Source organism: Salvia miltiorrhiza, chromosome 7 (genome assembly GCF_028751815.1).
Source record: "Salvia miltiorrhiza cultivar Shanhuang (shh) chromosome 7, IMPLAD_Smil_shh, whole genome shotgun sequence".
Taxonomy (NCBI): Eukaryota; Viridiplantae; Streptophyta; class Magnoliopsida; order Lamiales; family Lamiaceae; genus Salvia; species Salvia miltiorrhiza.
Genome location: NC_080393.1, coordinates 42,348,185 through 42,363,168, shown reverse-complemented (window position 1 = coordinate 42,363,168; position 14,984 = coordinate 42,348,185). Strand labels below are relative to the sequence as shown.

Below are 14,984 nucleotides of genomic sequence, written 5' to 3'. Positions count from 1 at the left end.
AATATACAAAATCAACCATACCCTCCAAGTAATAGTCAAGGCAAATGGTTTTAAAGTGGGGCAGCCTCGATCAATGCTTCACATGTAAACTTCTTTTATTTATATTAGCCAATGGCAAATTTGAACTTTGTCAGATAGAAAATATAGCTTCTTTGATTTTTCTTTCTGTTTATGATCTTTTACTGCAAACTCTATTTCTTAAGATTTACTGGCTATATTAATAAGTTATTACATATTCAAATTTAATTTGGAGGCTATAGGAGTATAATAGTACAATCATAATTATTTTCATAATTTTTTAAAATAAACGGTTATAGTAAAAAAAAAATTGGAATAAGCATTTTTCAAATATAGCTAACATAATTGGTGCACAAGTATATTAAGTTGGAGCGAGATAAATGGCAATATAGTTAGTAAAGAAAAGAAAGAAAAGAAAAGAAATGGAATCTCCAACGCTATCTCCTCTACAAACATGCCTAGTCCCTCTCTGCGTCTCCTCTTCCTCTTATCCACGTCGAGTTTGCTCTCATCCACAGCGTTCAACCTCACCACCCTCACCTTCTCCCAATCCTACACTCCCCTCTTCAGCGATTTCAACATTAAGCGATCCCCTGATGACAACGCCGTCAGCCTCCTCCTCAACCGCCTTTCTGGTAATTCTCTCTCTCTCTCTCTGCATTGCATGCATGCATATATAGATATAATTATTTGTTAATTTGGGTGATGATCAGGCTCCGGCATCATTTCGTCCGATTATTACAACTATGGGTTCTTCAGCGCCAGCATCAAGATGCCCTCCAAATACACCGCCGGCATCGTCGTCGCATTCTACGTAGCTTCAATTTCGTTTGAAGAATTAATAAATAATTAATGTGCATTCATGAATATTACGTTCAAATATTTGCATGCAGACATCGAATGTGGATACGTTTGAAAAGAACCACGACGAATTAGACATCGAGTTTCTGGGAAATGTGCAAGGACATGCATGGAGATTCCAGACCAATTTGTATGGAAACGGCAGCGTTTCGCGTGGGAGGGAGGAGAGATACCGCTTGTGGTTCGACCCCAGCAAGGACTCCCATCGCTACAGCATTCTCTGGACCCCACAAAACATCATGTAATCCACTATCTCCTCTATTCTTTTTTACCTAAATTCTCTCATCAACCAGCCAGATTGATTTTATTCAAAATAATGGATTTTGAAAGAATAAACGTAATTTAGGCATAGTTGATTTTAAGATTATTTTATAACTATCAACATCAAATTTCCAACCTATATAAACTTGTTGAAGTTTCTACTATCATAGAAGCACGTGTCAAATTATTTTCATTAAAAAGTAAAATGTAATATGAATAACCGTGATAAATATGAAGCGCTGTACAATATGACATTGTTGGAAAGAAAAATCGAATTTCACATTGTAGCTTACGATGCATAGTACCATTTAAAGATTATACCTTGGTTATCATAATTCAATTTTTTATTCTATATTTAATTTCCAAAATAGTAAAACTAATTATTTTATAAAAAAAAATATTATATGAAATTACGATTCTATACTAGTCACTTGAGATCCTCTATCCCAACTTTAGTGTCTTACAATTAAATTATTTTAATTATATTTTTATTTTTTCTTCAATTTCAGTGCATTGTTATATAGCTTAATTTCAAAATTATTGACTAGAATTCACCAATCCAATTAGGACTTATAACTATTTTTGTATTTTAATTTCTATTGTCTTATTTAAAAATGATTATTAGGATAAATTTTTTAAAAAATTACAGTATTTTTTTATTTTTAATTTCAATTTTGTATTAAATGTTTGCCATTCACTATACAATAATAAATTTTTACATTATAGTAAATATTTTTTTTAAATAGTAAAATTTATTTTGTGACATAGATGATGGAACATAGAGTTCAGGTAGTCTATCACTATACCTATGTAAAAGAAAATAGGCGTTTCATATTACACCATGAACCCAAAAAAATAATTTTAAAAAAAACTACTCCATCCGTCCCACTTCAATTGGCACTTTTATTTTGGGCACGGAGATTAAGAATAAAGGATTGAGTGTGTAAAGTGAGTGGGGACCATTTATTTAATATGTGTAGAGAAGATAGGGACCACATACTATTTTTGAAAAGTGCCAATTGAAATGGGACAAACAAAAAAGGCAAGTGAGCCAATTGAAGTGGGATGGAGAGAGTATAAAATACTCTCTAAATCAATTTTCAGCACAAAAATTAAAATAAATGTATTAGAAAACAGATTCTACGTGGACGAGATTCCAATACGTCACGTGATTCGCAATGCGGGCATGCGAGGCGACTACCCCTCGAAGCCAATGTCTGTCTACGCAACCATATGGGATGCGTCATCTTGGGCCACGAGCGGCGGCAAGAGGAAAGTGGACTACCGACACCAACCCTTCATCGCCGAGTTCCGAGACCTAGTCCTCCAAGGCTGCGTCGTTGACCCCGTCGATCAATTACAATCCAGCAACTGCACCGACCATATTGCGGCGTTGATGGTGGCAGACTACTCCACCATCACTGCCGACCGCCGCAAATCCATGCAGTGGTTTCGCCAGAGGTATATGTATTATTCCTATTGCTACGACAATGTAAGGTACCCGGTGCCCCCTCCTGAGTGCGTCGATGTGCCCTCGGAGAGGGAAATACTTATGAATGGTGGCAGGCGGGGTGCTGGAAGATCAAACGGTCGCCGTGGTAGGGGCGGCGAGCGGCGGAGCAAGGGAACCAAGTATCAAGCTGCTCGCTGACTTTTACCTACGTATCGACTGTAGCGTAGACTAGGCTAGCTAGACTGCATGTGCTTCTACCTTTTGTAACTAAATTAATTTGTGTTAATAGGGAAAAATGCCCCCTTCTTATAAAAAACTTGTAAAATTGCCCACTTTTGTTTATAAAAGTGGGCAGTTTTACAAGTTTTATAAGGATGTGGGCATTTTTGCAAATGTCCCAATTAATTTTGCGACCCTAGAAGTTTGCTAATATATCTAATTAACTTGTAAACATTTGTCATTAAAGAAATATATGTCATGTAAGTGTTTGCCCTAGAATCTAAAATATGATGTTAAAATATTAAAATTGTATTATAAATATGTGCATTTTTGGTCCAGTGATAGGGTGATCTTATGTGCGAGTCTACCATCTTTAATTAAAATAATTTATTTAATGATAAGATTAAAAAAAATATGTTAACGATGATAAGATAAAATAAAATGTGGCAAAATGATATATGCCTATTGCAAAATACAATCTAAAAACATACTCACCTTTTACAAAATATAAATTATACCTATTTAGGAATTTTTTACCCTTATGTCGAGCATTAATGAGCATTAGTGCATTTTGCATTAATGCTCAAATGCTCGATTCGCAATGGTCGAGTATGTCGAGCATTAGTGTATTTTGTAAAAATGCTTGACCAATAATCACTACAAAAAAACACGCGTTTAACGACCGAAATTAACGATCGAAATTTTCGGTCGTTAATTTTGCGGCCTTAACGACCGATTTACGACCGTTTCACGACCGATTTTATTTTTTATTTTTTTTATTTTTTAACGACCGAAAATTCGGTCGCTAATTATTTTTTTAATATTTTAATATTTTTTTTTATTAACGACCGAAAATTCGATCGTAAAAATTATTTTTTTATATTTTAGTTTTTTTTTTAATTTTAACGACCGAAAATTCGGTCGTTAATATATATTTTTATTTTTTTAACGACCGAATTATTCGGTCGTTAATATTATTTTTAATTTTTTAAATTTTTTTTAAATAAAAAATATTTTTAAATTATTTTTATTTATTTTTTTTTATTTATTTTTTTTTTATTATTTTTTATTTATTTAAATTTTTTTATTATTTATTTTATTTATTAACAACCGAATAATCGGTCGTTAATAATATTTTTTCAATTTTTAAAATTTTTAAATTTCATTTTTATTTTTATTTATTTTTATTTTTATTTTTGATTATTAATATTTAATATTTTTGATTATTTTTCTTTTTAAATTTCGTTTTTATTTAAATATTATTAATATAGATATTTAACTATTTTTTATTAATTTTCTATTTAATTATTATTTTCAAATTATAGAGAATATTTTAAAAATGATTGTTATTTTCATAATATTATTCTAAAAAAATAGATAATATTTATTATTAATAAAAATGTGATATTATTTACAAATAATAATAAATTATTAGATTTATTGGATTTATTATAATAAATTATTAGACTTATTAGATTTTCAAATTATTAGATTCATTATTTTCAAAATATTAATAATTTTATTATTTAAAGTAATAAAATTATTTTTGAAATATTAATTTTATTAATATTGATTATTTGATTTAATATTGATTTTGTTGTATATTTGCTTGTTATTTTTCATACTCATATTTTCTTTTCTTTTTTAAATTACGATAATATTAATTTTTTATTATTTTAAATTCGATCTTATATTTACCGTCAATGTTTCGCCGGCACCACAAATCTTAGTTATTATCTCGACATATTATAAGGTTATGAATGATTAATGATATTTTATATTGAATTAGAGTTTAAATGAATTAACAGGTACTATATATATCAATACGAGTGTTCTGTACTGGTGACTACTCGAAAGGAACTTCAAGGTTAAGCGCTCTTGACTTAGAGCACAAGTAAGATGGGTGACCTACTGGGAAGTTCGTCAAATGGTATGCAATTAAGGTCAAAATACATTAGAAATACACTAAAAATACTTCTGGGATACAAAGATTAAAAAAAATAATAATAAATAAAAATATATTTTTTTTTCGAAAAAAAATTATTTTTTTATTAATTTTTAACGACCGAATTTTCGGTCGTTAAAAATAAAATTTCGGTCGTTATTTAAAAAAAATAAAAAAAATAATTTTTTTTTTCCTCTTTTTAACGACCGAAATTTCGGTCGTTGATTTTAACGACTGAAAAAACGGTCGTTAAAACTCGGGCGACGATGCAAACAACGACCGAAAAAAAACGGTCGTTAAATCGGTCGTTAAAAATATTAACGACCGATTTTTTGGTTTTAACGACCGAAATTTTGGTCGTTAGAGCCGCATTTTCTTGTAGTGAATGTTCGATTGCTCAACATGCGAGTATTAATGTATTTATCACAAACACACTAATGCTCGACATACTCAACAACTCATAGTGGTCGAACATGTCGAGTGCATTTATCACTAATGCTAGACATGCTCCACTTACATGGAGGGAGCACGAAAAATTGGAGGGCCTTGGGGAGGTAGGGTGGCTGCCGACCAATGCATGGGTGCATTAGGTTGTGTGGCTCTTACATTTCTCATGCTTTTGGATGGTTCCTAATGCATGAAATGATGCTTCTTGTCCCCTTTTGAATTTAAACAATGAAACAGATTTTTGGGTGGGTTTAGTGCCTGAATTGGGCTGATTTTGGGCTTAGAAATAGACCTTAAAAATTGGCCGAAGGTTCTCTTAAAATCGGCCCACCCTTCGGCTCTTTCTACCGGCCCATTTTTTCTCAAACCCGTTTTAAAAAGTACCTCGTATAGAAATAAATATGCACTTTTTTCATTCCTTGGAATGAAAAATATTCATATATACATATTGATTTAAATCAATAATACACGGAAAAATAAAATAATTATCTTAATTTATTCTATTTTCCGTTTTTCTTAAGCATCAAGATCCCTTAAATTATCGCGAAAATAATTTTTCTTATTAACTGTAATTAGGGACCTATATATCATATGTTAATAATATCAATAAGATATTATGTGTCCTAGGATCGAAAATCTGAGGTATTATTGTGGAAATTTAGAGAGATCTATATATATAAGGGAGGAATTTAATGAAATGTTGGAGGATTACAAAAGTGCACAGTGTGTAGACGTGTTCATCACAAATTTTAATATTTCTCTCACTCTTATATTTCACTACACAACATATGTATATATAGTGGGAAAGGTCGGTTAATCCACTTAACCGACTTCAGTTGGTAAAACGCTAGCTTATTCTAGATAATTCCTAATCTAGACTATTCCACACATGCTCATTTCCTATTTATTTATTTTCTTTAATCTTTCTCTTATATTCTAGACATTTCTACACAAATATCTTCATTTAAAATCAAGTTTATTGTTTGATATTCCAACACTCCCCCTTAAACTTGGTTTGTCATTCCCAGCAAACTTCTGAATTTAGCAAATTCCTCGAACTTGAGCGGCTTGGTAAAAATGTAGGCAACTTGATCTTGTGATTTCACATACTCCACTTGGATCTCCTTCTTTGCGATGCATTCTCTGATGTAGTGGATGTGGGTGTCAATATGTTTGCTTCGATTATGAAACATCGGATTTTTGGATAGCGTGATCGCCGACTTGTTATCCACGCAAATAGTTGTTGGCTCCTTCTGTGGCCACCCAAGCTCCTCCAATAAACTTCGTAGCCAAACTGCATGGCAAACACTAGATGTGGCAGCCACATATTCAGCTTCACACGTTGACAGCGTGACTATGGGTTGCTTCTTGGACATCTAGGTGAAAGTGGTGTCTCCCATAAAAATACGAATCCACTTGTACTTTTTCGATCGTTATTGTCTTCGGCCCAGTCACTATCACTATACCCGACAAGCTTATATTGATTAGTAGTTTAGTAGAATAGGCCGTAGTTGAGCGTACCTTTGAGGTAGCGAAGAATTCTCTTTGCCGCCTTAAAATGCGTAGTGGTTGGATTCTCCATATAGCGACTCATGAGTCCTATCGCATAAAGAATGTCCGGCCTTGTGCAAGTTAAGTACCGTAAACTTCCAACCAAGCTCTTGAACAATGTCGGGTCAACTTTTCCTCCTCCATCGTTCTTGGATAATTTGATCCCGCATTCCACTGGCGTGTTGATTGCTTTGCAGTATCCTCCATCTTAAACTTCTTGAGGATTTCCTTGGCATAACCTTCTTGTGTGATGAAGATCCCATCTTCGAGTTGCTTGACTTCCACGCCGAGGTAGTACGCCATCAGCCCAATGTCAGTCATCTCGAGCTCTTTTGTCATGGCCTTCTTGAACTCCTCAATCATCTTTGGATTATTTCCTGTGAAGATCAAATCATCTACATACAAGCACACAATTAAGATCTCTCCTCCATTGACTTTAACATAGAGGGCATGCTCGTGAGGGCATTTAGTGAAACCATTCTCCTCCAAGTACTTATTGATCCTGCTATTCCATGCCCTTGGTGCTTGCTTTAGTCCGTACAGGGCCTTCTTTAACTTCAAAACTTTTTCTTCTTGGCCTTTCACCTCGTAGCCCATTGGCTGCTTGATATAGACTTCTTTGTCTATATATCCATTCAAGAAGGCTGACTTGACATCCATTTGAAAAATCTTCCATCTATTCTATGCTGCAAGAGAAATTATTAGTCAAATAGTTTCTAGACGAGCGATCGGGGCAAATAGTCAATTCCGGCTCTTTGGCTGTATCCTTTCGCAACTAGCTTTGCTTTATATCTTTCAACTTCACCTTTGGAATTCTTCTTAACCTTATACACCCACTTGACTCCAATGGCCCTGTGCCCTTTCGGCAGTGTCACGAGCTCCCACGTATCATTCTTGTTTATGGCTTTGATCTCTTCATCCATCGTGACTCGCCAATTTTCGTTATTTGCTGCTTCTTCAAAGCTAACAGGCTCACAATCAGCAAATCGATAGAATAAGATAAGATCTTCTAACCTTTCAGTATCTTCATATATCTCGCCCAAACTTCTTGCTCGTGGTGTGGCTCTTTCATTTAAGAAAGATGGTGGCGAGTCTTCAGTGACTGGCACAGGTGAAGCTGGTGGAGTTACTGGCTCTTGTTGGACTTCTCCAACTTGCTCTTCTGCTCTTTGTTCTTCTAATTGTGGGATATAGGTGAAGTCACCGCTAGAGCTGAAATCCCAGACTCCTTATTCGTCGAACTCCACATCTCGACTTATCACTATTTTCTTGGTATTTGGATTGTATAACTTATAGCCTTTAGAGTTAGAGTCGCACCCGATAAAGATAAATGCTTCACTTTTATCGTCGAGCTTCTTCCTTCTCTCATCCGGTACATGCACGTAGGCTTTGCTCCCAAATACCTTTAGGTGGGAAATTCCCAGCTTTCTCCCACTCCAAGCTTCTTGTGGAGTCTTTCCCAAAACACTTCTTGTTGGAGATCGATTGGACAGATACACCGCGCACGCCACTGCTTTTGCCCAGAATTCCTTAGGCACATTCTTCGTCTTTAGCATGCTCCTTGCCATCTCCATGACTGTTCTGTTTTTTTTTTCGCCACTCCATTTTGTTGGGGGGATGTCGGAACTGTCAGGGGCCGCCGAATTCCATTTGCTTCGCAAAATTCTATAAACTCCCTTGATGTGAATTCTCCTCCTCGATCGGACCTCAGGGCCTTGATTTATTGTCCGCTCTCTTTCTCGATGGCAGCTTTGAATTTCTTGAATGCATGAAATACTTCTGACTTCTGCTTCAAGAAATAAACCCACGTCTTTCTTAAAAAATCAGCAATGAAAAGCATAAAATAATTATTTTTACCGATGGAGCTTGGATTTATTGGCCCACACACGTCAGCATGAATCAACTCCAGTGGCTTTTGAGCTCTTGAGCTTGACTCCTTTGGGAATGACATTCTGAACTGCTTCCCGAGTAGACAACCTTCACAGAGTTGATCGGGATGTTTGATGGATGGTAGACCTCTCACCATCTCTTTCTTTGATAATAACTCCAAACCACCAAAGTTCAAGTGCCCAAACTGAATGTGCCACAACCAAGACTTATCTTGGTAACACGCTTTCAAGCATTTTGCCACGTCATTCCGAATATTCAATATGAACATTCTATTTTTAGACATTGGCACATTGGCAATAAGATTATTTTTGCCATCTCTTATTGAAAGGTTATAATCTCTCATGTGAATATCATAACCTTTCTCTAAGAGTTGTCCCAAACTATTCTTCATATTGGGCACATAATAAACGTTGAAAATAAATTCATGATTTCCATTCTTCAAGCAAATTAAAATTCATAATTGAAATTTTAGATTCATCACCAAAGGAGACATTTCCACTTACCGACTCATCGAGCTCCACGAACATGCTTTTCTTCCCACACATGTGATTGCTAGCACCAGCGTCAAGGTACCACGTGTCATCTTGTCTTCCAGCTTCTCCTTTATATGCCAGAAGCACACTACCAATTTCTTGACTTGTATTTTCAGCAAAGTTGGATTTCTCTTCAACGTTTACTTTTGAATTTTGGCACTCGAAAGCACAGTGCCCAAATTTATGGCAATTATAACACTTTATAGAAGATTCATCGTACCTTGACTGCGGGTTGCTCCTCTCCCGACCACTTGTAAACTCATTTCTTTCACTATTGACGAAGCCTCCTCGTCCTTGTCCACGTCCACGTCCACGGCCTCTGCCTCGATCTTGTCGTTGTCCGCGACCTCTTTCTTGTCGGCCACGACCATCGCTCAAACTTTCTTCTTTCTCTTTCGGGCTCACTTGCAACTTTAAAAGTTGCTCGACAATTTCTTGCTTCTTCTTTTGTTTTTCCTCATATGCTTGTAACGATCCTAATAAGAGATCGATAGTCATCTCCTCCAAATTTTTAGTTTCTTCAATTGTTATTACTATATGCTCAAATCTTGGGGTTAGTAAGCGCAATATTTTCTCCATAATTCTAACATCCTCCAATTTTTCATCATTTCTTTTCATTTGATTTGAGACCGCCAAAACTCTTCAAAAATAATCTGAAATCGATTCGGACTCTTTCATAAGCAAAGACTCAAACTCTCCTCTTAGAGTTTGGAGACGTACCTTCTTTACTTGCTCCGCTCCTTTGCACGCGTTCTTGAGCTTCTCCCACGCTTCCTTGGTTGTGCTCGCGTTCGAGATCTTCTCCAAATCGTCGTCCCCCAGCGCCTGATCAATGAGACAGAGAGCCTTCTTGTCTCTCTTTCTCGCGTCTCACAATCTATCCTTTTGTTGTTGGGATAGTGAGGCCTCATCCTGCGGCTCCTCATAGCCATTCTTTACGATCTCCCAAATGTCATGGGCTCCCAATAGCGCATTCATCTTGATGCTTCAATTATCGAAATTGCTCTTGTTGAGCATGGGGACTTGAAACGATTGTAAATTCGCCATACCACAAGTAGAATTTGTGGCTCTGATACCACTTTGTTGGAAATTTAAAGAGATGTATATATATAAGGGAGGTATTTAATGAAATATTGGAGGATTACAAAAGTGCACAGTGTGTGGACGTGTGGGTAGGAATTAAGCAAATGAATTATTGATCACAAATTTTAATATTTCTCTCACTCTTATATTTCACTACACAAGTATTACATACTCCCTCCGTCCCATTATTTATGGGACGTTACTGTTGGGCACGAAGATTAAGAAGAGTAGAATTAAGGGAATTAGATGTTTAGTGTTATTTTAATTAACATAAGTCACACAGTCACTCCTCTCTCGGCCTGTCTTTCTCTCGCCGGCCAGGTACACGGCGCCACCGCCGGCGAGCGCCTCTGTCGTCAGCCCCTCTCCGTCCTCCCCTTGTCACCTCTCTCCCTTCCCTCTTCCCTCTTCCCTCTTCCCTCTTCCCTCTTCCCTCTTCTCTCTCTTCCTCTCTCCAGCTCTCTCTCTCCGCCTCTCGTTCGGAACAGGGCGTACGCCCCTTGTGCCGGAGACAGAGAACAGTCGCCGCCTCCTTCGTCCTCCAATGCCGCTGGGCTCACGGTGGAGAGTCGCCACCGCCGCTGCCTCCGTCGTCGGCCAGCTCGATTCACCAGCAAAACCCACAAACAAAAATTGAACAATATGCAAAATCGACAAATCCAAATCCACAAATCCACAAACAAAAATCAAAATCCACAAGTCTACAAGTATCGAAACCAAAATCGAAACCCACAAACAAAAATCCACAAATCCACAAGTATATAAGATAAAATCGAAACAAAAATCAAAACCAGATCTACCCATAAACATCGAAACCCAAGTATTGAAGACAAAAATTGAAAATCCAGAAGCTAGAGTGGAGGCAAAAAGGGGCTACGGTGAGGGTGGAGGCGGACCGCGCCGCTGCTGCGTCTCCTGGCGGTGGGGCTGAAGATTTCGTCGACGACGGAGGAGGCGTGATGGAGGAGGGGGTAATGACAGCGTCGAATGATGGAGTGATCAGAGAGGGAGGCAGGGGCTTGGGCGCGGCGGAGGTTGGCTGTCGTCACCGGGAATCGAGCGGAAAAAATTGGCGAGAGAGGGGAGAGCGAAGCCGGCGGCGGCGCTCTTTAACGGAGAGAGAAAGGTGGAGGCGACGAGAGAAGACTCAAGATTTGGGTTCACTGGTTGAGTGGGTGCGTGAAAAACTGAGAATGGAGGGAAAGAGGAAATGACGGTGGTGGTCGGCAGATCGATGGGCGGTGGTGGCGGTGGAGGCGGCAGATCGACGTGCGGTGGTGGCCGAGAATTTTTTGAAGAGAAGGGAGGCGGCTGGTAGGTGAGGGGAGGGGAGAGAGAGAGAAGAACTAGGAAATGAGTTTTAGGTAGGTAATTATTGATTAAATTAAGGCTTAAGTGAGTCCTTATTATTTTCCAAAATATAAACGTGCCATATAGGTTGGGACAACCCAAAATGGAATACGTGTCATAAATAATGGGATGGATGGAGTATGTATATATAGTGGAAAAGGTCGGTTAATCCACTTAACCGACTTAAGTTGGTAAAAAGCTAGCTTATTCTAGATAATTCATAATCTAGACTATTCCACGCATGCTCATTTCCTATTTCTTTATTTTCTTTAATCTTTCTCTTATATTCTAGACATTTCTACACAAATATCTTCGTTTAAAATCAAGTTTATTGTTTGATATTCCAACAATTATAACTTACTCTCCTTATGGAAATTTCGTCCTCGAAATTTGCACCTTGATATGGAAATTCGGGGTACTGTTGGTTCATGCTAGACTCCAGCTCGCTAGTTGCCTCTTCTTGCCCATGGCAATTCAAAAATCATCGTTTTCGTGAATAACATCTCCGACGGTCATAGAAACTAAAATTTATCAACGAGTGACTGAACATATTGGCTGAAAATATTGGCATCCCATTGAAATTTTCATTGAAGAAATTTATGGTGGCAATTTGAGCCGCGATGAATTAGGAGTGAAGGCGGACGACGCCCTAGCCGTGAACTTGCTTCCAAGCTGTACAATTTATCCGACGATGGGGAGGATGAATATGCGCAATGATGGAGAAGAAAAGAAATGGCGGTTAAGAAAATAAAAGAAGAGGAAAAGAGGACGTGCACATAAAGAAAAAGATTACAAACGGCTCTGTTGAAGAGAATAAATTAGAGCGTCCACAGTGGGATGACTTAATAGCTTATTTAATAGAAGTGGGGGACCGCATTGAGTAAGGAGGTCACAGTGGAATGATTAATCTCTTACTTGATTTTTTTTAGTTTTGATTTTTGTATTTTTCATTTAAATTTAATTGCACAAATTTAAATAACACAGTTTACTTAAAAAATAAATTGCATTAATTTTAAAAACCTAAAAATTACATTAAAAAAAAAGAACCTAAAGACATAATTTAAAATTACTTAAAAAATTAAAGACATAATTAAAAATTAATAATAAATGAGCGTTCGACATTTAAATTAATTTTTTTTAATAATGCGCGTGTATGACACGCGCTTGGATTTAATCACATCAGGCCTTACCCGAAAAATCGGGTAGGCCTCGAGCAAACCTGCCTTGCAGTGGGGTACTCGATCTCCCATTTACTCGAGTAAGTGGGATCAAGTATCCTACTGTTGATGCTCTTAGAGTTACACTATAATGATTGTAGTTATTTATTTATTTATTATTTTCTATTAATTTTTGTTTTTAAATTTTATTTTAACTGTTAAAGCTTATATATAATTTTTGAAATTTTGGGCTACTTAATTAAGTTTGGACTTTAACAATATAATTTGAGTTTAATTAACGTAATTCTATACGTATACCCATTTTATTTATTATACTCCTTTTATTTGTTAAAGTATTAAAAATATTTATCAATTTACTATTTTATTCATGTAGCCTTCAATTTTAAATTTTAATGAAACATTTACTTAATCACACTTCTAAAGCTGCAAAAATCTAAACGATAGATTTCAATAAATTAGTTTTTAAATGTATATATAACTAAAGTTGGTTTCATAACATTGCATAGAGTGAAAGTAAGCACAATTTGAAAAAAGAAAGAAAAAGTGAGAATTTGTGACCACCTTTTCTTTGGCCATTTGGATCGGTCTGTATACATTTTTTATTTGATTTTGATTATGGTAAATACATCAAACACTTGGGTAATCGTTTATTGAGCTGTCATTCTTTATTTGTTGTTAGACTTATTTTGGGTAATAAATTTTAATTTTCGTTATCATGTATTTATAATTTCTGCTTATTCTGTATAATTGAACAGTTTTTTGTTTGGGTATTTTTCTTTCCTAAGAAATTAATTTCGAGTTTCTTCAATTTTTCTGTTTTAAGAAATACAATCACCAAAAACACCCAACATAATTGGATACATATTTGTACTCAATATTGATACGATCTCCTTCTCAAAAAAAAAAAAAAATATGATATGATCTCATCATAATTTATTTGCAATAATTAACCGTAGATAAACTATTCAATGGAAACATGAATAATAGCTAATAACAAATATGGAACAAAGAGAATATAGTATATTAGTATCCATGAGTATCAAAAAGAAAAATAATGCATTATCTTTCTTTAAATTTTTGGGTTCATATTTTTGGGGCTATAATGATTAAATTATTATTTTACTAAAATATAAAATAAGGATTATGTATAAATGTCATTCAATTTCGATATTCATCGATGCTTACCGTGCATCGCACGAGCGGACGTACTAGTTTAGCATTAAAAGTTAGTTTTAGCTAAAATTAGAGTTTTAAGTGGCGCATACTTTTTCGTAATTGATATGTTATATAATTGATTATTTCCATTTTCATTATTTGAATTTCTAAAAATTCTTACCTCTCTAATAAAATATGAATTAAACGAAAATATCAAGAGTTTTGGTGTATTCTAAAATTTTATTCCATCTTAATAAATACTAAACTGGTGGTCTATGCAATTTTTATAAATGGAGACTAATCTTAAAAGTAAACGCTGTTTTAGAATGTAATTATTAATTAATACATTGAAGCGTTGGTATTTCTCCAATTCGAAATCAACTGTTTGTTCAACCACTTGTTTAACATGAAACCATCAGCGGTCCAAAGATTGGGAAATCAACAATCAAATGCGTCAGAAATTGACTAACAGCTAACACCAAATTTAGTGATGCCTTTCTGTAAACCATTTAATCTTTCACATCCACAGCTGGCAGATAATTATAATTATAATTATATATATATATATACTCCTCCCTCCGTCCATGAAAGAACTTCCTAGGAGGGAGTGGCACGGGTTTTAATAAAATGTTGTATAGTGTATTGAGAGTGGAGAAAAAGTTGTAAAGTGTATTGGGAATTGTGAAAAAGTATTAATAATTTATTGTGTTGTTTTAATTAATGTTATTTGAGTGGTGGGAATTGTCTTAAAAGGGGAGTATTTTTTAAGTGGTGGGGTATTGTCCCAAAATAGAAAAAAGTAGGAAGTTCTTTCGTGGACGTCCCGAAATAGAAAAATAGGAAGTTCTTTCGTGGACGGAGGGAGTATATATATATATATAGGAATTGGTTCACAATTATATTTGATGAATAATATTTCATTGTAAAAATGAGATATCGATGCATCGAAAAGTGACTATCGGGTTGAAGTAATTAGTAGTGCTATATTTTCTTTGGGGTCAGCAAGACTGTACTATTCCTTTTTGAAATAGGTCCTATTT

General features: G+C 35.5%; 1 protein-coding gene across 1 annotated transcript; it reads left to right on the top strand.

Annotated features, from left to right (window-relative positions):
* The first annotated feature begins 401 nt into the window (after positions 1–401).
* On the top strand, positions 402–2,866 carry LOC130993099 (probable xyloglucan endotransglucosylase/hydrolase protein 30). Its single transcript, XM_057917826.1, has 4 exons — positions 402–653; positions 732–832; positions 912–1,120; positions 2,278–2,866. Exons 1-4 carry the CDS (start codon positions 473–475, stop codon positions 2,789–2,791), a joined length of 1,005 nt encoding a protein of 334 aa, XP_057773809.1. The 5' UTR covers positions 402–472; the 3' UTR covers positions 2,792–2,866.
* The last annotated feature ends 12,118 nt before the right edge of the window (positions 2,867–14,984 follow it).

Excerpts from the sequence above, each read along its gene's own strand:
- LOC130993099 (XM_057917826.1), top strand. The coding sequence starts at position 473 with ATGCCTAGTCCCTCTCTGCGTCTCCTCTTCCTCTTATCCACGTCGAGT. Across the intron at positions 654-731 it reads CCTCCTCAACCGCCTTTCTG|GCTCCGGCATCATTTCGTCC; the intron begins GTAATTCTCTCT and ends GGTGATGATCAG. Across the intron at positions 1,121-2,277 it reads TGGACCCCACAAAACATCAT|ATTCTACGTGGACGAGATTC; the intron begins GTAATCCACTAT and ends ATTAGAAAACAG.